General features: G+C 44.6%; 1 protein-coding gene across 1 annotated transcript in view; it reads right to left on the bottom strand.

The window, feature by feature from the left end:
* Window positions 1–27,275, bottom strand: part of SND1 (staphylococcal nuclease and tudor domain containing 1) — a gene marked incomplete in the record, with an annotated part of 3,811,866 nt that overhangs the window by 3,363,904 nt on the left and 420,687 nt on the right. The window contains 1 exon segment of the mRNA XM_044088623.1: window positions 1,952–2,062. Within this exon segment, the coding sequence (XP_043944558.1) occupies window positions 1,952–2,062 (111 nt within the window).

Below are 27,275 nucleotides of genomic sequence, written 5' to 3' on the forward strand. Positions count from 1 at the left end.
CTGCCCTACACTGATCGTCTGAAGGTCTTCTGGCTGTATAAAGTCTCCTACAGGCTGCAGAGACAGGATACCTGGCTGGCCTACAGGGCTTCCTCAGACCCAGCCCTGACGGATCCTTCACACATGCGCAAAACAAACAGCACTAGAAAGACTAGATTCAGGTATCTAAACTTCATTTGTGATGAACACAATGTGCTGAAGAGACAGGTGTCCCAAAAGATCCCTGTGCTATGGAATAAACTCCATACAGAAAGTTAATCCCTAACCCTATTCAAACAAAACCTTGACAACTGGAAGGGAAATCGTCTGGCTCCCATGTGCCTTATGAATAGAAGTCGCCAATAAGAAATGTATTATCCTAACCACTCTCCCACAGAATTCCCTTAGTTACCTCCCTAATAACATGCTGCCGCCCCCCCCCCCATCCCATAGATGTCCAAGATACTCTGGCTCTAACTGGGTTTGGGGTGTGCAGGTAGGTTTACAAGGACCCTAGTGATGTTTAGCCTAGTAACCCATGAACCTGAAAGAATTAAGCTGGATAAGTTGATTCTCTCCTTAGGTGATGTAACATTCAAAGTGACAGCTATATATGAAACAAAAATGCAAATATTTAATTTTGTACAAGAACTGGTCCAAGGATCTCTTTTACTCATGACCTAGACCAAAGACAATAGATAGTTTTGGAAACGTACAAGCATAACATATGAAACAAGCTTCAAAATAAACAATAAGAATATAGCAACATACTATCACTGAGTAGAAATTAACACATTTCACAGAGTGGGGCACTCATGAGTACACTGACATCTGTGCCTCAGGGTTGTTGCAAATCTTCATCAGATTTGTTTTCAATCAAGTGAAAGGAGAAGTACTAGTTCATCCTGGCCTTTTAAATCACAGTGACTCAAGTGTCTGGGGAATTATCCACGACCCATAAAGCAAAAGCACAATGCATGAATCTTTAAAATGATACAGTAACTCATTTTGAAATGTTTGCAAATCTGGAACACCACATCATTTACAGGGCAGGAGATCCATAGAGAAACAATGCAGTATAAAAAACATTTTCAGTCTTTACATCAGTCAATCTAGGCAGCAATAAAATAATTTTCTAGAGTTACAAATTAAATTAAGTTATAATTCCAGACTTGAGAAGTGCACCTGACCCCCTCCAGCAGTGAAAGGCAGATAAACTGACTAAATATATCTATACACAGTGAAGATAGATGCCCCATACAGCTCAATTACAGCCATGCAAGACTGATCACACCTTTCTGTTCAAGAAGTTGCAGACTTTCACCCAACTTAGCCACTTAAGCGCTTACAAAAACAGTGAGTTAGTTGGCAAGTCACCTCGAACATTATACAGCAAAGGTAGGACCTTGAGTCACTCTGAAACTTCCATAATTCACCACTGTACGCAGCCATTTATAAATGCATTAACCAGAGAACATTAGTGTCACCTGTGGTCACTACACATACATATATGTGTGTGTACCTTTTTGCAGCAGATAGGCTTTGTGAGGGAAGATGCTGCATAAGAAGGGTTCTGCTGGTGACCACTGATTCTATGACAGAGACCCAAATCTTAATTCTAGGCAGCCAGACATGCCGAAGCCTCAAAAATACATTTTTATTTGTACATTAAGATGAACTTGCATGATTACTTTAATAAATGTAAGCTGGCAAGTTAAAAGAATAAAAATACACCTAAAGTTCAGCGGTATTTTCACTGCTAAAAGACTAATGAACCACTTTTAATCACTGCTATAGGAGAATCGTAATCTAAGCAAGAGATTTTCCCAACAGTGTCTCATTTACCACTGTATATAAACTTATTCAGCTGAATTCATTCATCTGCACACAGGTTATCAGTTTTCTATATATTCCAGTTCTACAGTACTGTGCTTTTTCTTCTTCACAATGGAGTAGCTAAAGTTTATCTTACCTGGCTTTCTCCCTCCAGTCTAGGTGGGCGGATACTTGACAAATGAATGGTTTTATGCTCCCCTGAATTCATTTTCACAACAACAGCATCTGCATTCATAACCTGCATAACCTAAAAAAACAGACAAAAAAAATTAAATTTGCCTATATTTCAGATTAATGTACATGTAGTTGTATAAATCTACAGGGATCTACTTAATTAGGCAAAGTAGTGCTCACTTGCATTCCACTGTCTTGTGGACCAGTCACTTGCAACCATGGTCATGATTTTTACAGAGGGGAAGCTGCCCTGCATCCCTGATCTCAAAACATACTGCATTCAACATTGCACCAACTCCCAGCAAGTATATTCACAGACTAAATCTGTGCATTCAAGTCTCTAGCACTCAAAAGGAGAATACCATCAAGCTTCAGGCATCTGAAACGCAGCCTATCAAGAGCTCACCAGAAAACAAAGACTTTCTTATTCAACAAATAAAGCTAGTATTTTACAGATGCCTGAAAAAGGTTCAAAAGTTCTTACTAAACTTACATCCAGGGAGACCATACAGAAACTCCGCCACATCTCTTAATGATGGGAGACCAGCAGTGTCCCCTATTAAACATTTTCCCTATTTATCCCAAATGTGCCTTCGTTGAAGGTTGGGCGTTGAGCTGGCACCTTGGCATTTCGTAAAAATCTACTGCCAATCATTAGCGGACCGGAGTTCCGCTGTGGTGACCCCTTACTGGGAAAAGCCGAAAAACAAACATCCCAAATGAAAAAAATTGTGATAAACCATCCAGTAAGACCGGTTTAAGTGTCAGATAAGTAATCTGCTTGCCCTGTAATGGCAGATTACTCTAGAGATGGAAAATACACTGAGAAGGTACTGGTCAAACCATCTGGTTTTGTTGATTTGGCAGTAAAGGCTTAGGCTTAAGCAACTGCTTGCTTTACCACGATTTCTACTTAAAATTAAGTGAGTCCAAAAGGCTGGGTCATTTACAGTATGAAAATCTAAGTGAAGATTACCCCTGAAAAATCCCTACTAGACTAAAAATACCAGTACATTCATTCTCTGAGTAGCTAATGGTTCCGACACCAGAGATTTGTTTTGGTGAGAAAAATTTCCAAATGGTTTAAACATTTAACTTGGGTATATGCTGAAGTTGCAGTTATATTCAATGACTGCCTAATAAAAGGAAGAACGAAGTGGGATTATAACTTCTTTTGACCTTGAGGAGATCCCATAAATAACCTGGGCAAGGTAGGATTTTATAAAATAACGATCAAGGCCAGTAAGAGAGTCCCAGACTTTAATGCAAAATGTACAAAAACAATACAAACTGCAGCACCTCGCTAAAAAGGACTCTTGAAAGGCCTTTTTGGCCGAGGTGCTGGAGCTTGCATTGTGTTTTGTACATTTTACATTAAAGTTTGGGTCTCTTACTGGTCTTGGTCGTTATTTTATACTTTTTTGTCTGTGTTGTTTTGTAAGGTAGGATTTTATACCTATAGGGATGTGGTGGTCAAATGACAGTTTATCGCTATATGTACCAAAGTCCCTAATCCTTGTGTTAACTGGGAGGTTAAGCTATATGGTATCAGGTAATGTTAGATTTACCAAAAGAAACTCTGCTCCATTAATTATGTTTGCCTTCATGTCAGTTAACATCTAATTTGTATGGTCTAGTCATTACTGGAAAATTTGAGCATCACAATGAAATTTGATAAATGCTCCCAGTTTGTAAACATACTTAGCAATAGTCCCTTGACAGCAGCTTTCATGTTAGAAGTACATCATAGCAGATGGGTCAGGATGACCTGTCAACAGCACTGGCTAAGGTGGCCATTGGTCACCACTCCGCTCAACTGAACAACTTTTACTCAGCAAAGTCGGTCTGCTTAAAGAGACATGCTTCCCAATGATCTCAATCACATGCAACACCCCAGGCAACGGCTGTAATAAAGGAACAAGGACCTATGACAAAATTACTGCTCCAATCATGGGATAACCTGATTAGGATAAAGAGAATTTCATTTACCCTCAGGATCCGGACAGCCTGAAAATACAAGTTATGCACTTTCCATAACAATAAATCCCTGCGGACTCTGTCTCAACAGTTGGAGCTACCTGTTCTCACAGTGGATGCAAGACGTCAAACTTTCACAGAGATACAATGGCTGCAGTGTCAGACAGATAAAGACCAAACTGCAACCCAAGTGAATTGAGTTTGATTAGCAACTCTGGCGACAGAGTGGCAGGGTAGGGAAGAACATTCTTAACCCAGGAGGAGGGTGGTACATGGGCATCTCTCTGCAATGATGCTTGCTAGAGAGTGGGGACTTTGCAAGAAGAGACGTGGTCACAGGGTGGGCTTGGCTGAACTGCTGCACAGGTGAGGCTATACACCACTCTCAGTGCATGCCCACCCAGATCACACCAGATTACAAAAAGGGAGGAGAGGAAATCGGTAGGTTATACAAGAAAGAAATGTGTAAAATCTTACCATAACCATAGATGTCCTTCTCTTCCATGTTGCACTATTCTGAACATATGGGTTTTCTCTTCTTGCTACCCGAACATCCAGCCAGTATACAAAAGATTTCAGTCACTGTATGGTGCGTGCGACATCTGACGTGGCTAACAGAGCACGGGCCATAAAACTGATGTCTGCATGCACCAGCCATCAGAATTGAATGACCCAGTTGGAACCCACCCTTCTAAGGGTAATGCTAGTCCTATGCCATCCAAAAATGGAATTGCCGTATTACCAGGAGGGGTAGGTGGGCGGGAAGGAATACTGCAACATGGAAGAGGAGGACATCTATAGTTATGGTAAGATTTTACACAACTTTTCTACCTCCTTCTATTCCCATGTTGCAGTACTCTGAACATATGGGTGTGTGCCAAAGCTCACTGTGAGGAAGGGGGAGGTGTCTTAGTAGAATTCTCCAGGAATCCATGGAGGATAGCCCTGGCTCTAGAAATGTGGTCTAACTTGTAATGTTTGGTCAAGGTATGCACAGAAGACCATGTGGCTTCTTCAAGTATAGTGGACGTGTCCAAACTCTGAAGAAAGCCCCAGAGGAGGCCATTGCTCTGGTGGAATGTGCTTTTACAGCATCTTTCAGGGATTTCCCATGGTGTTTGTAGCAAAAAGTAATGGCTTTGGAAATCCATGTTGAAATTGTTTGTTTGGATACTGCCTTCCCTAGGGTCCTTGGTGGAAGGGAGACCAACAGTTGATCAGCCTGTCTGATGGACCTGGTCTTGTACAGATAGAATCTGAGTGGTCTGTGCACATCCAAGGAATGAAGTACTCTCTCACTGTCACCTTGTGGATTAGGGAAGAAGGTGGTTAAGGTGGATGGTTTGATTTAAGGAAAGGTCATTACAAACCCTGGGCATGAAAGCAGGGTTAGTTCTAAGAGTAACCCTGTCTGTGTGGAATATTAGGAAGGGAGGAATAGCCATGAGGGCTTGCAACTCCGACACCTTCCTAGCTGAGGTCAAGGCCACTAGGACGACACAGTCTTCCATGTGCAGTGTTTTAGGGAAGCTTTAGCAGCTGATTTGAACGAGGGCAGTGTGAGCTTCTCTAAAACATAGGTCAGGTCCCATGGAGGGGAGAGTGCTTACTTGGTGGTCTGATATGAAGAACCCCCTTAAGGAACAACTTTGCAGGAAGTCTAGAAGTTAAGGGGGGGATCCAGGGGAAGACATGCAGAAATGGCAGACAAATGGGTTTTAATAGATGAGAATGCTAGCCCTGTTTTGCAACAGTTCACATAGGTAAGACAGTACTAGAGGAGTCTCGCTTTGCAACGGGTGCAACTGCCTTTTGAGACATCATATGGAGAATCTCTTTCACCACTTAGGTAGGATTTCCTGTTATTTGGTTTCCTGGCCTCCTGCAGGACAGCTAGCATGTCCTCATTGTAAAGGTGTCTAAAAGGGGATCAGAATCCTATCACCCACAGGATGAGGTAAAGAGATTGCCACTGTGGGTGGATTTGGGATCCCTTGTCCCGTGTGAGAAGGTCCACTCTGGGAGGTAACATGTGGTGACTGCCCTTGGATAGTTGTAATAGGAGGGGGAACCAAAGCTGTCTTGGCCAACAGGGAGTCACCAGCAAGATTTTTGGGTGAAATTTCAGCAAGACCTTTTGAACAAGGGGGAAGGGGGGTGCCTAGAGAACCATCCCCTTCCAGGAAATTGAAAAGGCATCTGCTGCCATAGACTCAACTTCCGGCAGTCTGGTGCAGAAGGCATGAAGTTACCTGCTGATGGAGGAGGCAAACCAGTCTACTTCAGGTGTACCCTACCAGTGGACCAGGTCCAGGAAGACATCCCTGCATAGCATCCATTCGTATGCCATCATGGATCTGCTGAGGGAGTCTGCCTGAGAATTCTGTTGTGAAGTTATGTATACCACCTGTAAAGGTCACTCCCTGGGAGGTTGCCAGTTCCCACACCAGAAGAGCTAGTCTGCAAAGCAAATAAGATTTGGTCCTCCCTTGCTTGTTGAGATACAACAGCACTGTGGTATTGTCTGTAAAGATTTTTAGGGGTCCTGGGTGGAGATTGGTTTGGAAGGCCCACAGGGCCAATAATACTGCTCTCATTTCTCGGATATTGATGTGCTGTTTCCTGTATGGCACTGGCCACACTCCCTGCACTTTCAGGCATCTGTGTACATGGTTTGTTTGGGTTGAGATGGTTGTAGGGGAAGATCCAGGTTGAGGTCCACCTGATTCAACCACCAAAACATTTCCCGTTTAAGGCATGGCAGGATGGAAACCCTGAATTTGAGGGGGTGGGAGTGCTGCAAACTAACCTGAGATACCATTGCAGATTCCTCACGTGGAGTCTTGCTAAATGTAACATGGGGATAGTTGATGCCATGTAGCCCAGGAGCGTGAGGTACTGCCTTGCAGTCAATTCCGTGGTGTGAAGGATCAAAAGCAGGTGTTGGGTTAAGCTTTCCACCTTTTGGGGTGGAAGGTAGGCTTTCATGAGGTTTGTACGGATCCTGCATCCCAAAAAAACGGTCTTGTGTAGGCTCCAGTTGGGATTTTGGGAAATTGATCTGAAATCCCAGGGACTGCAAGAGAGTAATGGCAACTTGTAAATGCTGCAGGAGGGTCTGTTTGCAGTCTGCCTGAATGAGCAGCTCATCCAAGTAAGGGAATATCTGGATTCCTTTTGTTCTGCAGAAGGCAATAAATGGAACCAGGCATTTGGTGAAAACACTTTGGGTGCAGTGGAAAGCCCACAGGGCAAGGCAGAGAACTGAAAGTGAGAAGAGCACACAGAGAACCTCAAGTATTTCCTGAAACACGGCCTTATAGGGATGTGAAGGTAGGCATCCTTGATGTCTAAGGTGGCCATGAACCCTTGAGGGAGTAGGAGTGGAGAGAGAGTTGGTAAGATTAACATCCTGAAGGTTGGTACCTGAAGGAAGATGTTGAGAAGTGAGAGGTCCAAAACTGGCCTCCAGGGACAGTCTTTCTTTGGAACCAGAAAATTCCTGGAGTAGAAACCTCTTCCTATTGCAGAGAGTGGGACTGTTTGAATGGTACCTTGAGTCATCAAGGTTGTCTAGCACAGGTTGTAATAGGGGGAAGCTGTGGGATACCCATTCTCTTTGGGGGAATGATCCAGGTCATGAAGTACCAGTCTTCTATTATAGAAAGGACCCATTTGTCTGAGGTGATAAGTCTCCACACTTGGAGACATGAGAGATGCAATGAGAGGGGGATGGAGTAAGAAGGTAGGGACTAAGGTTGGCAGACAGTCGCACACTACCTGCCCTGTCTTGAAAGGGTAGCCTCTAGCTGGTCGATGGGGTGGCTCTGGTAGGAGTGGGTTGCTTCCCAGAGGTATTTCTAGGTCTATTAGAGGAAGCAGGGTGCGAGTGTTTTCTGATAAATTGCGTTTTGGCAGGATAATTCTTCTGGAAGTTTGGAATAGGGGAAACCAGTAGGTGTTTTAAGTCCTGCATCTCTTTCCCTTTTGTTGTAAGGACTTGAATAAATCAGTCATTTTTGCTCCAAACAGGGCTGCATTGTTCCAAAGGAGCATCAACCAGCTTAGCTCTGGAATCATCTGGTAGGGGTTGGAGGCGTAGTCAAGAATACCTTCTTAAGGCTGATGCTGCTAACCTGGCTGAGGCCTCAGCAGCATCATAGCTGCATTTGATAGAGTGCCTGGTAACCCAAGTAGTAAGTGCAACTAGTGAACACAGGTGAGCTTTGGCTGCAGAGTCAGGGGAGTCAGATAATTCCTTGGAAATCTTCTCCAAAAGGGACAAGGAATATTTAGCGATGTGTGCCTGATTAGTTGCTCTGAAAGCCAGAGTAGCAGAAGTAAACATTTTCTTACCCAAACGCTCTATGGCTTTGCTGTCCTTGTCAGAAGGGAGGTGGGAAGGCAGTAGTTTAGAAGCCTTGTCAGTAGAAATGGAAATTATGGCAGGGTCTGCAGCCAGGCACTTAAAGAATTTTGCAGTCTCAGGAACTTTATAAAACCTATCAAGGCCTACATGGTGCAGGAGGCTGAGAGTCCGGGTTCAGGGATGCTGCTGAGAAGGCATCCAGGAAAGCAGGAAGAATGGGAGAAACAGCAGTTGGAGTTGGGGAATCCATCTGAATGAGGTCATACCTTTTTTTGTACCTCTGTCATTTCAGATGACTCCCACTTAGTGTTCCTTTATTTTGGCAATAGTTTCCCCAAAGGTTAGTTCCTCTGCTGGGGAGTCAGGATCAACAGATTCTTCATCTGGAGAACCATATCCCGGGGAGAAGGCAGCTGGGAAGCATATGAAAGGGATTCTTCAGAAGAAGAATCAGAGTATTCTTCCTCTTCCCTATGAGAAGGAGCTGAAGCATGGGGCTCAGGATTGAGAAGGAATTATGGATGTCCCTGGAGTGGTAGGCAATAAGGCCATAAAGGCATTTAACAGGCTTTGACTAAACACCTGCCAGTCTGGAGTACTTTCAGGAGAAGGAGACGCATGCTTTCTTTTTTCCTTCCTTTTGAGAGACAGCCCAGTGGACGTCTGAACCATGGAAGGCCTAGAGTCGGACGCCTGCATGGAAACAGAAGGGTCCAATGGTCCTACCAAAATTGCAGGTTCCACCTTGGTGTCAGAAACAGACACTGGAAAAGCTTCTGTGGACATGCCCTCCACGCAGGATTGTGCGGCGTCCATACAAGTACCTGCTGTATCCAAAGCGGTGGAGCCAGAGCCTTCAACCAGGCAGACTTCGGGCATAGCCTGAGGATCAGATGGAGGTGGCGCAGCAGCAGTTGTAAGCCTGCCGGTCTTGGCCTTCTTTTTAGGTGGTTCTGTAGGCAAGTTGAGAGAACCCTCCATAACTAATGCTAATTGCTTCAGACATTGGTTTTCTAAATACAAGTGTGTGGAGTCGGCTACAGAGAGTTTTGGGCACAAACGACTGGCAGATGGTGTAGGGCTTGTAGTCGTGTGACCTACCTAGACAAAACAAGCACTGATCATGGGTGTCCTTCTGAAGTATGTGACAGCCATATTTAACACTTGCCCTTTATGATGACATGAACAAGCATTACAAACAATAATGACTGAAAAAGTTCCCCAACGGGGCACTTGTGATTTCTCTAGAATCAGACGGCCAGGAACGCAGGAACACCTGACGTTCGACTGGTGGCTAAGAATTTCTGAGGGCTGGTGCATGCAGACGACACTTTTATGGCCCATGCTCTGTTAGCCACGTCAGATGTCCCATGCATCATATAGTGACTGCAATCTTTTGCATACTGGCCGGACGTTCGGGTACCAAGAGGAGAAAACCCATATGGTCAGAATACTGCAACATGGGAATAGGACATCCCTTGCCAATGGTTGCATTGATATGCTGAGCCATCAGAAGCTCAAGGATCCGTGACTGGCCTCAGCAATACTGGATAAAGGGGGGAGGGTGCAAGGAGTTTGCTGGTAGACCCAGCACTGACAGGGTAGGAGGGCTGGGATGGGAATAATGAAGGAAAAGAGAAAAAAAAAGCTTTCACACAGATGCCTCTCCAGCACTCAAACTCAAAATTTGGACTGGCTTGGTTCCTTTGCCAGATTTCTGCAGTAAATTCTATCTTACCTATTCTCTGTACTCCTTACTGCAGTCATCCCCATCTCCATTCTTATGTTGACTTATTTCTTACATGAATATAATGTGTAGATGCACTCCTTAACTATCTGCATCCAAACTCCCACTCTCCTTATTTCTTACCCCCCCACTTCAAGAACATTTTCCACTTTGAATTATAGCCTTCTGTGTGTGTTGTAGATGCGAGCCTTAACTGTTGAGCTCTAAAATATCCCTTCAAATCTGGTAATCCTAATCCATCTTGTTCTTTTGGAAGGATCAATATGTCCCACTTGACCTTTGCCCCTTTCCCTTCCCTGATAAAATTGTTCAACCCTTTAACTACTGCCAATGTCTGTTAAAAATATTCCTAACCTGTACATAAAACTAAAGGGACTAAAACATTTTCGCTGCTTGTATCTTGCTCTCTATATCCATAAAGAGCAGCTTACAGTTCTCTAGTTTTTGTATTATCTTTTGTTTAGTCTCTCCCCACATATCCTTAGCTGAATCCTTTTTAATCCATACTCAAACACTTCATTTTACTGTGCCCCCATAAATATGGGTATTACTGTACCAATACTTGTGGGGGTACATAGCTTACAACTACAGACATTTTATCTTCATAAATTTTAAACCACAGAAAGACTTCTGTCTTACGATGTTCAAAAACACTGTCCTTTTCTGTTTTTTTCAGGTACAAAATATTATCTGCAAATAAAGCCAGCTTTTCATAATTTAACATACCAATTATATCCTTGAATTTCTGAGTCCCTTATTTTGTTTGACAATAGCTTTAAATATAAAGGCAATACCAAAGGGGAATGAGGTTACCCCTGCCTGGCTCCTCTGTTTGCTTTGTGTAGATGTTAATTATGAAATAGCTTCATGTCCTGAGGATCCTTTAACCTCCTGTCACAAGTATTTCCACTTTGCTGCTCAAGTCTTCATGCTAAGAATTTGTACCCTGGGAATATTAAAAAAGAAGCAGGTGTTTAACAGCTATTTTCCCAAAGGCATACATATTGCCCATTTTTTTTTCTTATTCTGCAACTGTTTTGCTCTGTAAGCTTCCTCTTCTTTAAGAACAGTAACATTTGCCAGTCCTTAATAAATGTATTTAAAAACAAAGGGCAAGGATGTAATGTTAAGTGTCACTCCTGCTGCAAATCTTAAAAATTTTCTCCGTCGCTTTTGACAACGGGAATGTGCAGACTGTAGACCCTAGGTATACCCATCAGAGCCTAATCTGAAATGATAGTTACAGACTGTAGATTTAATGTTTTGAACTTTGGTGCTTTAAGAAACCTGCCCAAGTCAAACAGACCCAGGATGGATATCCAGACTGCAATTTCTCTTGAATAACTAGGACAAAAATTGCCTGGTTCTTGATGTTGGATATGGCTTTTTTTTGTAACTGTAGCTTGTGCCCTGTTCTTAGAATGGTTAGCACCCACTGACTGCAGGTGATGCTCTCCCAATTTCTTAGAATGCAAGCTAATCGTCCTTCTCCCTTCTCTAAGATGGGGGAGTGGTAGGTGGGGGATCAGACACAATTTAGCTTTACTGCCCTCTTTCCAACTTCTCAAAGCTCTATCACATTCTCAGAAAGAAGGCTACGCTTCTTCCCACTTTCTCTAGGGAATGGTAAGTGTGTGTGTGAGGGGGAATCAGCTGGGTCTCAGCTTTGCTTACCCCTTTCCAACTCCATTTTCCCCCCAGTTTTCTCCAAAGAGGGAATAGTAGGAGGGCTTGGAAAGAGGGGAAAGGGAAGCAAATTTGTGTCACAGCTGATCTGTTTGGGTTGGATCTGAATAAAACAGTAGTAGAGGTTTTTACTTTTCCCCCAAACCTATTGAGTAATGTTAAATTGTCAATCTCTCCTTCTTTCTTGCTGGATGGTTCGGAGCAGAACCTCGGCTCCGACTCGGCCTATTACTAAAGCTCAAGAGCTATTTTTACCGGCTCGAGGCTATCCTATGTCCCATAATGCTAGGCGTGATATACCCAGATCTCGTTTGCCGCTTCAGCTACAAGGTTGCGTCTTTTTGCCGGCTCAGGTTGTATTAATATTTTTCTTGGTTTTTAGTCCGCTTTTTGGGGTTAAAATATTAGCGATAGTGTTTTTTAGTTACTACCCTTACATCCAGGTTTAGGATTCCCTCTTAGGTAGTTTTTGATACTGTTTTTTTCCCCTCACCTAATAGTTAGGCCCTTGGCCAATCCCCTTCCATTCTTATTTGTGTGTGGTTGTGCCTTGTTAAATTGTATTAAAAAGTGCGGGGTTTTGTTATATTTTTTCCTAGTCTGTTACAACTTTTTGTGTGTGTGTGTTTGATTGTGACTAGACAGTCATCCCTTTTTCAGGATGTCTAAAGACACTAAGGTCTCGGGCTTCAAGAAGTGTGACTCGTGCTATCAGAAGATGTCTCTGACAGACTGTCACACTTCTTGTGTATATTGCTTGGGCCCTCTGCACCTGCAGGACTCTTGTTCTGTCTGCCAGGCGTTCAGTCCAAGAGTCCTGCAGGAACGCAGGAATAAACTTTTTTAAGAGGCTTGTTAAAGCCTGAAGGTCCCCCGGCTAAGCCTTCATCGGGTAAACCTAAGTCCGTCAAACCGTCGGCTCCATGTTCGGAGCCATCGCAGAGCGGAGCTACTACTACCACTGCATCGGTTCCAGCCAGAACCTATGATTCTAGGCCTCAGTTGGCTCAGACTCTGCTGTCGGAGCAGTCTTCGAGCAAGAAGCTTCCTTCCCTGGAATCTGTCCGCTTGGCTCCAGTCTCCCTTGTTATCGGAGCGGAGTCACAGGTCCCATTCCTCTCGGTCTTCCAGGCTGTCTGACCATGACCTCGAGAGGGTGGTTAGCAGACTACTTAAGTCGCAGGCACTGGCCCAAATGTTGCATAGCCCTCATCAGGCAGTGGCTTTAACTTCTCCCTCTTCGATTCCTCCTCCGGCTCTTCCTGCGAGTTCAGAGCCGGAGATCGTAGGGGTCAGGAACGTCGGAGCTGATACCACCCATTTTGGCTCCCTCGTCGGCTCCGATCTCTTCCTTGGTTCCATCCTTGGAGGGATCCGGGCACCGGGACTCTCTTGTCGGCTCCGAGGGGGCGAGTGGCATCGGACCCTTGACCGACCGCATTCATAGGTTCATAGGTTCATACTAGGCTATCTGCCCGAGGGCATTTACAAGCCTAGCCCATAGTTTTGTGGCTTACGCCATCCCTTTAGTATGGGGAACTATACCCATTATTTTGCTGTGCCTCTGTCGAGCAGTGACACTGAGGTAATCCCTGGGGTATATCTGCGATCTCCCATCCATTGGTCAAGATTTCTCTTGAACAAGGCCAGCGAGGTGCTCTGCCTCACATATACCGGGATTTTATTCCACAGCATAGGGAGTCTTTGGGTGATGAATCTATCCCTCCAGCACGTCCTATTAATAGCCATGTCGAGGTTTAAGTCTCCCGCCCTTGTGGCTCTGACGGATCTGGATTTTTTCAGGTGAAGCATATTCATCAAATCTGGGTTTGACATGGCCTTGTATGTCAGGCAAAGGTCACCTCTGAGCAAGCGGTAAGCGACTGAATAGAGCTGGAGTTCTTTCAGTCGGGCAGCATAGGACAGATGTTTGAGACCCTTTATCCTTTTGGTGAGGAACTTTTGTGGCCTCTCCAGCTGCTGCAAGTGTCGGGTCAGATACATTCCGAATGGGGCATTATCATTGGTCTGATGAGTGATGAGTATAGGGAGACTATGACCTCCCTTGATCTAGATGAGAATCCCTTCATAAGGTGGGCAATGTAGAAGGTCTTCCTAACTACTTTAGCTACATGGGTGTCGAATGACAGACTACTATCAACCTGGGTCCCCAGGTCCCTGATAACTTCTTCTGTGCTCAGTGGATTGCCACCTATTTGGTAGCTAGGGGTAACCTTGTTTTTCCCGAAGGGTATGACTATGCATTTTTTGGCATTTAACTTTAGGCCATGGCTCTGGCACCAGTTATCCGTTTCTGTGAGACCCTTCTGAAGGATATCTGTGTCAGATGTGTTTTCTACTATGGCCCAGTTTGCAGTCATCTGCAAACTTTGTCAGCCATAACCCTCCTGTGTTTGCTTGTACTTGGAAAAGTAGATGCCAAACAAGAGTGGGCCCAGGACTGAGCCCTGTGGTACACCACTTGTGACAGGCTTTGAGTCTGACATGGCGCCAGCAACTCTGACCCTGTGGGTTCTGTCACTCAGCCAGTTTGCAACCCATCTTGTGATGTATGGGTTAACATTTAAGCTGATGAGTTTTTCAATGATACCCGAGTGGGGTATTGTATCGAAGGCCTTCGCCAGATCGAGGTAGGCTGTATGGACTGCCTTTCCTCATCAATGGCTTTGGTGACCGTTTGAAAAAGTCAACCAAGTTTAGAAGGCATGATCTGCCTTTGACAAAGCCAAACTGGGATGGATCCAAAGCCTGCAAATTCCCTATGTCTTTATTTATGAGGTCCATTATGATCCTCTCCATGGCTTTGCAGATAAGGCTTGTCAAGTTAATGGGCGGTAATTTCCAGGGTCGGTGGAGGCACCGCCTTTGTGAAGTGGGACCACAGTTGCAGTGCGCCACTCCTGGGTGCGTATCCAGAGGTAAGACTATGATTAAACAGCTGTCCTAGCTGTGGGTTTAATTCCTCGTTGAGTTCGTGGAGCACACAGCCAGGGACACCATCAGGTCCCATGGATGCTGTGTGTTTTGCTTTGGAGAGAGCAGTTCTCACTTGGGCGTTGGAGATGTTTGGGGGCTGCAATCGCTTGGTATAGATATCTCTCCTTTGGGGGAGGGGGAAGAAGTTTGCACTGAACCTGTCAGCCAGTATGTTGGCAATGTCTGTAGGATCATTAATCTTCACATCATTTTGAACTAGTTCTGAGCATATCTGGGAGTTTCCTCCCAGGTTTCTAACATAGCTAAAGAAGGCCTTATGATTGTCTTTTGAGTCTTTAGCTATTTTTCTCTCAAAATTTGCTTTGGATGATTTTATGAGAGCTCTTAGTTTTTACTTATAGTGATCAAGGGTGTCTTACCTTTTAAGGATTTTGCTCTATCTTGTAGTAGCTTCCTCCTTTTGTTGTAGAGTTTGTTTATGGCTGGGGTCCAGCAGACTGGACGCTTGCCTTTGGTACAAAGAGTCTTTGTTTTGCTTGGGATTGCCTTATCCATGCAGTCCTGCAGGTGCTGGTAGAAGGCATTTGTAAGTGATTCAGCGGCTTGAGTACTGTTTTCCGCCGCTCGGGGCCTTAAAGGAGACCACACTAGTCTTTAGAAGTGTGAAGTCGGCTTTCGAGAAGTTCTTTACTGTGGTCTTTTTTATTTCAGGTGGGGGTGGGATGAGGACCTCCAGCGAGATTAGTTTGTGATCTGATCTCACCAGTGAGGGGTATACTTCCGGTGTTGAACATTGTGCTCCCATGTTCGTGATGATGAGATCAAGTATGTTTTCTCCTCTTGTGGGGATGGTGACTAGTTGTTCCATGGCATTTGAGTTTATGAATTCCAGGAACTTTTGGGCTAGGGTGTTTGGGCTTGAGTAGTGTTCCCAGTCTATATTAAGGTAATTGAAGTCACCTAGTATGATGGTGTTTGGTGATACATTTATCCTCTAGTGTTTTCAGGAAGGCCATGTGAGGTTCCTGAGTTTGTGAGGGTGGCCTGTAACATGCTACAATTTGCAGAGCAGTCTTGCCTATGGTTAATTGCACCTGGATGGTCTCCGATGCATCGTGCATTGCCACCAGTCTTGAGGTGTGGGTGTCCTTGATGAATATTGATACCACCCCACCTTTCTTGGTATTGTACGGATTTTGGGGCTGGAACGCATGATAAGAGGTAAAACCTGATAGTGCTGGGGTGCTCTCAGGAGCCTTGAACCAGGTTTCTGTCACTGCACAGACATCGATGTTCTCCATACTGAGAAGGGCCTAGAGTGCGTGCATTTTGAGATTTGGACTTCTGGCATTGAGCAGCATTACCCTTAGTTTTTCCTTTTTGTGTTCTAGGGTGGTAGGTTTAGAATTTGAGCCTTGCCTAAAAAGGCACTATGGGGGTGGCAAGAGCCTTTGCTAATATCCGAATCCCAGGGTGACAGGTGCAAGCCGTCCCTTGAGCAGCGTGGCTTGTCCAGCATGTCATCCCAGGCAGACAGACATTGGATCCCCTTTGAATGACACCAGAGTTTAAGCCAATTGTTAAAGCTGATCATCTTATCTCTGTATTGTGGCATCATTCTTGGTGAAGGTAGGATACTGCTCAAGGTCAGGGTCATACCTGCCTGGGCTACATAATCAGAGAGCTCCTCAATGTCTCTTTTCATGTAGTCCAAGGAGGTACGTCTCAGGTCGTTTACACCAGCGTGGACAATGACTGAGTCGTATTTGTACCTGCTGTTGAGAGACCTGAGTGCTTGCGTTATGTGGCGGATTCTAGTGCCCGACAGGCAGCTTACTGTGACCTTCTCCTTACTCAGTCTGGTGAGCGGGACGTCAGTGTGTCTGACTATGGAGTCACCAATGACTAGTGCGTCTGGCATTGTGTTTGGCCTTAAGGGCTGTGACTGTTTGACACTCTGACTGTGAGGTCTATGTGTTGCAGGTGTTGTGTTCTGAGGTGGTGGTTGTTTGGGTGTCTGCTTTGGTGGCCTCTGCTGTTTTGGTAGATTTTTGATCAGAGCCGAGTATGTCTTTGTGTGTTTATGTGTATGATTTGAGGTTGTGATGGTACTATGTGAGACTGGGTCTATAGTGTGTGTGGTAACCTTCTCCTCCTGACTGGTCTTGCCAGTCCTATGTTGAGAGAGCTCAGCCTCCAGTTTGGCCGTATAGTTGCATCTCTCGCATGTATTTGTGTTTTGTGGGAGGAGGAGAGGGTTGTCTGTGTACATGAGGCAATTGTAACATTGCCTCAATATTCCCAGGTTCACCAGCTGAGCAGGAGAGGACACTAGCAACTGATCCCTCGACATGCTAGAAGGACTAGACAAAAAACTTTAAAAGAGATTCCGGGGACGTGGGTGACCGAGAAATGGGGTTTGCCTTTTGGGGTGCTATCTATAAGAGTGCCTTATCAAGGTAATAAGTACTGTAGGAGCAAGTGCTAGGTTTAACAGATAGAGAAAAGTCTACTTGGAGTCAAGTAGAGATGATCTTTTTAGGTATTAGAGAAAGTGCTAGTAACAGGGATGCTTAAAGGTAAGATTGAAAGAATGCACTCTGCAGTGTGCACTAGAGAAGTTAGATATGAAAGTAGGTAACTTGAGTTTTACCTGTTTAAAAAGTTAAGGTTTAGTGGAGAGTCACTATTTTTAAAACAGCAAGATGGACTGAAAGGGGTGGTTACTTTTGTATTTTGGTACTATGAAATACTGTAGGATGGCCAATAAATTTAAATAATTGAAGGGGTGGGATTTCAAAAGTGATGGTTTTGTGATTACTCACATAAGCCAGTGAAAGTAGAGAGAAATGAGATATATGGTCAGATTAACATAAGAGGCGGGCAACTAGAAAGACAGTGGTATTACCTGACTCAGAACAGAGAGAGCTGTGGTCTCTTTTGAAGCAAAACACAAGGGAAAGAAAACAAACTACAGTATTCAAAATATAGAAAAGCAATACAGAAATACAAAAAATAACAGCAAACTAACCTTTCCTTCACAGCAAAGTGTAGCAGAGTCTGGATGAGCCTTTCTGGTAAAGGCTCCCTCTCGGAGCTTCGGCTCAGGTGAGTTCGGCCCTGACATCGGCCTCAGAGCCGTCCCTCTCGGTGCCGGGAGGAGTCCGTGTCTCTTCGGAGAGGGGATCCCCTTCCCTGCCTGATAGGGGCGCCTTTGAGGTCATGAGGAGTGTGCTGGCCCCTGTGCCTGCTCCACAGTCGGCTCCTTCGGCTCCTCCCTCTATGGTGCCTGCTTCAGTCTCTACCCGCTCTCTCGATCCAGAGCGTGGAGAACCGACGCTACAGGTAGCCCCATTGGGCGTATCCTCCTCTTCTGAGGCCTCCCCTGATCCTTCAGAGGAGCCCCCTCAAAAGAGAAAATGCAAGAGGAAGCATACAGACTCCCCTGAGTCAGTCACATTGGACACTGACTTGGATGACTCAGAAGGGTCCCCAAGGTCCCCCTCTGAGGATGTCTCATTTTCTGACATCCTGGAGATTCTTAAGCAGAGGGGAAACTGGTCTGCCCTTAACCCTTCTGAGGACGAGTCGGTGTACCTGGATGCGTTCGGTTCTCGCCCTTCCACCTCCTGGGTGTCTCCGCCTTTCGACCCGCTCATGGATGTGGTGGCTCAAAAGGCGTGGACGGCTCCGGATACTATAGAACCAACTCCCCGGAGGCCTACAAAATTTATTACAACGCCTTCTGACAAGCAGTTTCTAATGAAGGGCATCCCTGTTGATGCCATGGTGGTGGCGGCCACTAAAAAGGAGTTGGCTGACCCTTCAGTACCTGTCCATCCTAATAAGGAATCTAGGACTATGGACAGGTATGGAAAGAGGATGTTTTCCTCAGCGACCTTTGCTATGCGTTCGCTGAATTATTTGTGCCATTTCACCTGTCTCCAGAGAGACCTTCTCAAGGAACTGGGTGATACCTTACAGGACCCATCAGCTGCGGGGTCTCAGGAAAAGAAACTCCCAGCTGGGGATCCTAAACTCTGTTGTAAACTCCTCCATACGGCTCATTTCCTATGCAGCCGATGGAGCGAGTAGGGCTGCAGGCATGGGCGTCGCTCTAAGGAGACATGCCTGGATGCGGCTTTGCAACTTTGCTGACCCCTTCAAGGCATCCTTCACTAACACCCCCTTTGATGGTTCTGCCTTGTTTGGACCTCAAGTGAAGGATACATTGACCAGGTGCGAGCAGGAAAGCAAGACTCTCTCTGCCGTAGGAGTCCGTTTTTCTACCCCTTCTAGACCATAACCTAAGGGTCAGAAAGGTGGGAAAATGTGGTTCTGCAAACCTCAGGGGGTACTGCCTGACGCACGTGGTGAGCTTCCCTCTAGAGGCAGAGGAGGGAGCAATAATAGACTCCGCCCGAGGGGCAGGGGGGGGCCCGCAAAATCAGGGTAGCAGAGAATCCTTCTCTGACAAACCCTTCAAGCACCCCTGAGGAGCTGCCCGACTGTCCACCTTCGGAGGCAGTCGGGGGAAGACTATCACTGTACCCAGAAACCTGGCATTCCCTCATGCAAGACATTTGGGTACGGTCGATCATATCTGAGGGTTACAAAATTCCCTTTATTCATACCCCACAACCGACAAAAGGGCCCCTTTTCCAGACGTTCCACCCGGTCTAAGGGATCAAGCAGCACTAGAAATTTCAAAGCTGCTACAAAAAAGAGCCATCCAGCCAGTCCCAGCAGACTAGCAAGGATCCGGAGTCTACACCAAGTTCTTTTTGGTACCAAAAAAGACAGGGGACTGGAGACCTATTTTGGATCTTAGCAGACTGAACAAGTCTGTTCAAAGAACGAAATTCCGGATGGTCACGCTTCAGTCCATTCTACCCTTCCTGGGTCAGGACAACTGGATGTGCTGTATAGACCTTCAGGATGCGTACTATCATATCAAAATGAACAGACGCTCCAGGAGGTTTCTCCGCTTCCGGCTGGGAGCCAGTCACTACCAATTCAGAGCCCTGCCCTTTGGCCTCATCACAGCCCCCAGGGTGTTTACCAAATGCATGGCAGTGGTTGCAGCTCACCTGAGACTAAAAGGATTCCAGGTGTTTCCATACTTAGACGACTGGCTCCTTACTGCCACCAACAAGCATCAGCTACTTCATTCCAGAGATTATACCCTCTAAATTTGCAACGAGCTAGGTATCTCTATAAACTCCGAAAAGTCTGCCTTGTCAGTCTATTACCTTCATAGGCGCCGTTTTAAACACTGTGGAACTGTCAGCAAAACTGCCTGTACAAAGGATTTCAGACATTCGAGGTCATGTTCAAATCCTACTACAAGAGAGCAGAGTCCAGGCCAGATTCGTACTAAAAACCCTAGGTCTCATAGCAGCAGCTATCACATTACTCCCCCTAGCTCGCTTTCACATGCGGATCCTGCAATGGATGCAGTTTTCCCAGTGGTCCTTTAAACAGCTTCCAATGTCACACAGCATTCTAATCACTCGGTCATGCAAAAGACACCTTTCGTGGTGGATGGTCTCCCCTCAGGTTCTTCAGGGCAGATCCTTTGTCCTTCCTCCTCCTGTGGCTACTGTGACAACGGATGCCTCCCTGATCGGGTGGGGGGGCATTTTCAAGGCAGGATAGTCCAGGGCACATGGCAGCCTTTCGAAAGCCACCTGCACATAAATGTCTTGGAAATGAGAGCGGTGCTTTTAGCGTTGCAGACCCTTCAAGACTCTCTACCCACCGGGACTATTGCAATTCAGACAGACAATATGTCTGTAGTGTGGTACATAAACAAGCAGGGCGGAACCAGGTCCTACCCCCTATGTCGAGAAGCACTCAGACTGTGGCAGTGGGCAATCTCTTCTCAACGGTTTCTGGTAGCAACGCATATCCCCGGGAAGTCTAACGTCATAGCGGACAGGCTGAGCAGAGCCATTCTCATGCCCCACGAGCGTCTCTCAACCAGCTAGTAGCGGAAAAAATCTTCAGGAGATGGGGTCAGCCTTGTTGCGATCGTTTTGCAACCCCTCAAAACAGCAACTGCCCAGACTTCTTCACCCTCTTCCCTCTCCCAGGTCTTCCCCCCAGAGATGCTCTAGTCCACGATTGGCCCCGGGGTCTTCTGTATGCCTTTCCCCCCTTTCCCTTAATTACTCAGCTAATCCAGAAAGCAACTGTTATGAGATCCAGAATGATCCTTGTTGCCCCTTACTGGCCTCGACAAATTTGGTTCCCGTTCCTGCAACGTCATCTACTAGATCAACCCTGGCATCTGGACCCAGCGCCAGATCTTCTGACACATCAGTCGGGCGGGCTGCATCAATCTCTCCAATCTCTCAACCTCACAGCCTGCTTGCTCCACTTCCAACCCTAGCCAGGCTTCCCTCAATCTCTCATTCAGTTCGTGACATCATCCTCGCTTCACACAAGTCTACTACCAGAAAGACTTATGCTAGCAAATGGAAGCGTTTCTCTGTTTGGGCAGGGGAGAAACAAGTTGACCCCTTTACAGCCCCTGTCCAAAAAGTCTTAGAGTTTTTGGCAGAACTTTTTCAAATGGGATCTTCTTCAGCCACCATCAGAGTTCAGTTGGCAGCCATTGCGAATTTTCATGTTGGATTGTCAGAGAACAGCATTATGTCACACAAACTTTGTAAAGCCTTTCTAAAAGGAGCCCTCTTACTTAGGCCCCCGGTAAAAGGTCCTCCCCCACCATGAGACCTAAATTTGGTGCTGTTGTCTTTATTTCTCCCTCCCTTTGAACCTGCGGCTTCCTGTTCACTAAAGTTGCTCTCTTGGAAAACTCTGTTTTTAGTAGCCATCACTTCAGCGAGAAGGGTATCAGAACTTCAAGCCCTTTGTGTTCGCCCTCCTTACCTTGTTTTTCACAAAGATAGAGTGTCACTTAGGACTAATCAGTCCTTTTTACCCAAAGTACTCTGAAAAAAATCTGAATCAGACCATCGATCTTCCTGTTTTCTTCCCACTTTATACCAATAGGTATAAACAGAAGTTACATTGTCTAGACGTTCACCGTCAATTACGCTTCTACCTGGATAGAACCAAGCAGACGAGGAAATCAGAACAGCTCTTCCTGTCTTACGCGGAAGGGAAACAAGGCCTGCCAGTTTCCAAAGTAACCTTGTCCAGGTGGTTGACCTCTGTCATCATGTTGATTTACCAATTGAGGCATAAAGAGCTCCCTATTAAGCCCAAAGCTCATTCAACCAGAGCATTAGCCTCTTCAGTAGCCTTTCAGGCAAGATTGCCAATGGACTCCATTTGTGCAGCGGCCACATGGGCCTCTCCTCATACCTTCATTTCTCATTACAAGCTGGACATGACCTCTAGAAGTAGGGCTGATTTTGGTTCCACTGTACTCAAGAGTTTGTTCCACTGAGCCACCCAGGACTAAGGTGCTAGGGACGCTGTCCCATCCAGCACGAATGAAGGTGATATTGACAACTTAACATTGAGAAGTTATGTACTTACCATAACGTTCCATGTTAGTTGTCTTCTTCTCGCCTTCTTTCTTGCGTCCCACCCTCCATCCCCCTAGCCTGGCAAGACCGAGTGTGTTATCATGAGAGTTATCTCCTTAGCTACCTCTTTCTTTTTCTTGGTAGCTCTTATAAGAGTTTTGCATACCTAGATGTATAGAGGTAGATATAGATATATATATATAGATATATATATATATATATATATATATATATATATATATATATATATATATATATATATATATATTTATTCTCAGTCATGGTGGGGACATGTATGTCCATAGTGTTAGCTATCAAACGAGATCTGGGTATTTCACACCTAGCATTATGGGACATAGGATAGCCTCGAGCCGGTAAAAATAGCTCTCGAGCTTTAGTAATAAGCAGAGTCGGAGCCAAGGTTCGGCTCCAAACCATCCAGCAAGAAAGAAGGTGAGAAGACAATAACATGGAACATTATGTTAAGTACATAACTTCTCATTCTACTCTCTCTCATTTGGAAATAGAGTTACTACATAGAGCTCAAGATCCTTCCTTCATGGAATTCAAGGACATCACAGTTGGATCAGCCTTTTTTTTTTTCTTTTGAGGAACTTCTAGAAATCCATGACCTTATAAAACCAGTTAAGGTTTCCTTGAAGCAGAGTTGAGAGAATCAGGCTCTATGCACTGACAAACATCTTCCAGGACATCTGGCACCGGGGGAATAGCTAAAGTTTCACATTCGGCATACATACTGCTCTGTAATGGATATAGTCTTTAAAATACTCCTTACAATTTTGTTATAAAGCATCCTCTATCCAATGAAGGTCATCTCTGAATGATAGGTCCTCTGGTGTTTCCTCTGGTGTTGAAACAAAGAAAATTATGTCTAATGACTGAAGCACAGGCTTCAACCAAAAGGATCTATCCTACAAAAAACAGACCTGTCTCTGACTCATGGGAATCAGAATTCTCAGAATGTTCTACCCTTCTCTTTTTAAAAGGGTCACAGACATCAGACACCTATGCAGTTTCTGTTTGTCCTTTTCTGCTTTTAAAGAGAAGATCTGCTTTAGGCAAATCTATGCAATTTTCAGTATATGCCCAGGAAACAGAGGGGTCCTAAGGCACTGACTGGAATAAGACAAGGCAAGATGGTGAGCAAGTTTCATTTTCATTGCTTTATGCCTTGTGGCTTCAGCAACCAATCCCTTTGAGGTCCTGGATAGGGAAGTGAGACCTCAATCCAGTCTGTAGAAACCTCTGTGTACAAGACCAGTTGTGTAAGTAAACTTACAATACCAGTAGATGTCTGAATGATCACTGCTGCAGTCGCCTTAGTTATATGGGTAGAATACCTTAGGTTACATTTCGGAGGTGGAACAGTCCAGGACCCCCCGAAGAATGGTCTTCGCAAATCCTGATGTACAACTAGGGAAGGGATCAAGTTTATAGTGCTTTGTAAATGTAGAGAGGACCAAATAGCAGCTTCAAGAATCCAACCCCTTCCAAAAAGGCCATAGCTGAAGCCAAGGCACTGCTAGAGTGGACCTTGACCCTGTCTGGTAAAATTTTGCTGTGGCGAGTATAAAAAAGGTAATAGTCTGTACTGACATAGGTGGTCCCTCCTCAAACTTCACAAGAAAAGGACAGCTCTGAAGATCTGGAAGATTTAGTTCTGTTAAGATAGTACCAGAGTCCTCAGCATATGCTCAAGATGTGGAGGGCCCTTTCTCGCTCATTATTAATATCACTACAGAAAATGGTGGAATGGATATTTTGGCTTGAAGTAAATTCGGATACCACTTTAGGCATAAGAGACAGATTAGTTCTCCTAGAAACTCTGCCTCTGTGGAAAATGAGACCAGTTTGACTCACTACAACAGCTTACAACTTAGATACTCTTCTGCAGAGGACAGAGCAATTAATAAAATTATTTTCCACGTTAAGAACCTCAAAGCAGGCAGATTAGCTGGTTAAAAATGGAGCAAATGTTAGACTAACACAGTTACGATCCTGTGAAGAGGCCACTGGTTTTCTTTGAGACCTCCTTGAAAGAGGAGGATCTATGGGCAGTCATGATGAAATGGCTAATAAATTAACCTTGGAGGAATAAGACGGGCCATAGGAAAGTAACTTTCAAATGTTGTAAAACAAGTGAACAACTAGCCCTGAATGGGTGCTGGTTAAGTTGTTGGCACCAACTAGAAACATTACCATTTGCCAATACAGGGAATTTCTAGCAGCAGGTGTTTTGACCTCATTAGTACCTGCTGCATGCCCTCAGTAAAAAGGTATCCAAGGCAAAATAAGACCCTACCATCCAGGGAGTCAAAGTTGAGTGGGGTTGGGGTGTATCAAACATCCCAGATCTTGTGCGAGTAGAGCCATTTTGTGAGGAAGCTTGTTGTAATTGCCCCAACCATTTCCAAATGGAGTGAGAATTGCTGTTGCCTGGGCTAGAAAGTAAGTCACCAGAAAGACCTTCAGGGTTTCCACCTGAATTTTCAGAAGTACTGAGAACATCAGTGGAAAAGCATGCAGGAACATTCCTATCAAAGAAAAAAAAGCATTAGTCTTCAAAGCCTTTTAGCATGGAGTTGTGGAGCAGAATCTTGCCAGCTGATTTAGAGAGGATGCAAATCGGTCTAGTAGAGGAACTCCCACAGATGGATCACATCTTGGAAGATGCCCAAACTAGTTTGCATACTTGAGTCTACCACACAATTTTGGTCTGATGAAAGGAAGGAAGCCTGTAGACAGATTGTGCTGTGGCTAGTCTACAAAGGGGTACGACCTGGTTCCTTCCTGCTTGAAGATGAGCTGTAACTGCAGCTAGACACTTAATGAACACACTTGGTGCAGTGGCTAGTCCAAAGGGTAAAGCATAGAACTGATAAGCGAGTCAAATACAAAAATGTTATGGAACACCTGAAGTCTGGATAAAATGAATGAGAGGCATATTTTAAATGTAGTTACCAAGAAATGTGGATGAGGAAGAGGTAGCAGACTGTTAAGTGACATTTTGAAGTTAGGCACTACCACGGGTAGGTCTAAGATCATCCAGAAATGGTCTCCAAGCATCTACTGACACTAAAAAAAAAATCCTTAAACAAACCCCTTTCCCAACTTGGAAAGGATGAACTGGTTCTCTCACTCCCCTGAACAGTATGTAATAAAAGACCAGCAGAAATAAGAGTCTAGTCTAGTGGATGAGGAATAACCTCCTGGCAAGAAGGAATATCCTCTCACTGTCATGTATAATCTTGACGATCTTCATAATCCATTTGCCTGAAACCATCTGTTGCCAAAGAACAATTGGAATTTCAGACCTTCTGGAAGGGAAAAGGACTGCCAGGTTGAGAAGGGGAAAACTGCCTTAAATTATCAAATTGTCTAGTTGGACTATCCTTGATTTTGGGGGTTCCTGAATTCTTTACGAAACATCCTAGCCATTATGCCAAAACTGGATGAGACGTTGGAGAATCCCTTATAAAATAGAAAAAGGAGGATGGAAAATCTTAGAGATTCCCTAATTTAACTTACCCCTTCCATCACACTTTAGTATTACATCTGCAACAAAGATACCAAAAAGTGAATTGCTGTGCAAAATAGATGAATCTCATTATTCACATCCTCTTGGAAGGTTCTGAAAATGCAGCCAAGCAACTCACCTCAAACAGTACCAGAAGCCAAGAGGCTATAGCCCATAGCCCTGGAAGAATAATCAACTGAGATCATATACACACTATAAACAGAAAACAGTGTCTAGTACAATATAAGAAACTAAATTTGAAGCAGATGTATGACACATTCCTCATACTTTCAAAATTATAACAAAGGTTAACGTGAGTCTGACTATTCAAAAATTAAAATCAAAGTTGCAGAAAACACTAATTTTCCATACCCATCAATAAAATTCCCATCCATATCAGAAAGAGTAGTATAGTAATAAGCTGTTTAGTAAGCAGTAGCAATAACTAAAGCTATAGCTGTTGGGTCAGATTTACAAAGTATGTATAAAACATTTTAGACTGATGAACTTTATACATTCTGCCTCTTTAGAGGCATCAGGTTGGACATTACGAAAAATGTAGGCAGAGACACCCGTTCCAAAGCTGGAAGAACCGAAGGAAATTAAAGGTTCAACAGCTCATTTTTGAGGGACTGAGAACCTCAATGTACTGCAACTGAAAACACTGGCACACATTCTGGAAATAGTCTCAAACAGAGAAACTCCAAAAGCAAAATTGGAAACTGAGTTCTCCTGAGTGTGAAACAGGTTTTCTAAAATCTGCCTCTTCACCTTCCTGTCCAGATTGAGAATACTGAATCTCTTGAGGAAAGGTTGCAGGTAACCATTTGAAATGTTGGGACCAACTACAGCAAGTCTCGAAATGCACAGACTGAATGGCCAAAAAAATCAGACTTGTATATACCACATCCGAGATGCCATTTCTCATAATATTCCTTTTCTCCAAGGTATGGCAATCTCAATCTATTGGTATATACAAAAGTCTGGAGGGGGATGCAAGGGGGCCTGCCCCCTCCTGCAAAAAGTTTTAAGAGCAGTAATTTGACATTCACTCTTCTCCAGGTTTTCATTCCGTTTTTGGCTTTACAGCACTAAACATTTTGAATGCCAAAATTTCAATGGGGAAGCCAATGATGCATCTTTCATCAGGAAATAAAAAGCATCAGAAACCTGAAGAAACCCTGAGCCAGACCCAGTAAACTACTACTGTCTAAGGAAATATGAGGAACAGTACATCCACGTTTAATTTTCTGTTTGCTTGTGACAGAAAAATAGGGCCAACAGTGTTATATATGGTAGTAGTAGCTTCTCCAGGGATGGGCACAATATTCTGACAACAGGGAAGTTTTAAATGCTCCCTTTCCCAAGGTCAATGAGTGGCTCTCCCTTGCCAGATGATGCAACTCCAACAGCCGCAGAGGACATGGTTAAATTCTGGTCCACAGTGGCTCTAGGTGGTACACCAAGGGGATCAGGGATAAAGATGAGTGATGTGAAGTAAAAAAATGG

This window comes from Protopterus annectens, chromosome 11.part0, assembly GCF_019279795.1.
Source record: "Protopterus annectens isolate FY-2018-M chromosome 11.part0, PAN1.0, whole genome shotgun sequence".
NCBI classification, from domain to species: domain Eukaryota; kingdom Metazoa; phylum Chordata; order Ceratodontiformes; family Protopteridae; genus Protopterus; species Protopterus annectens.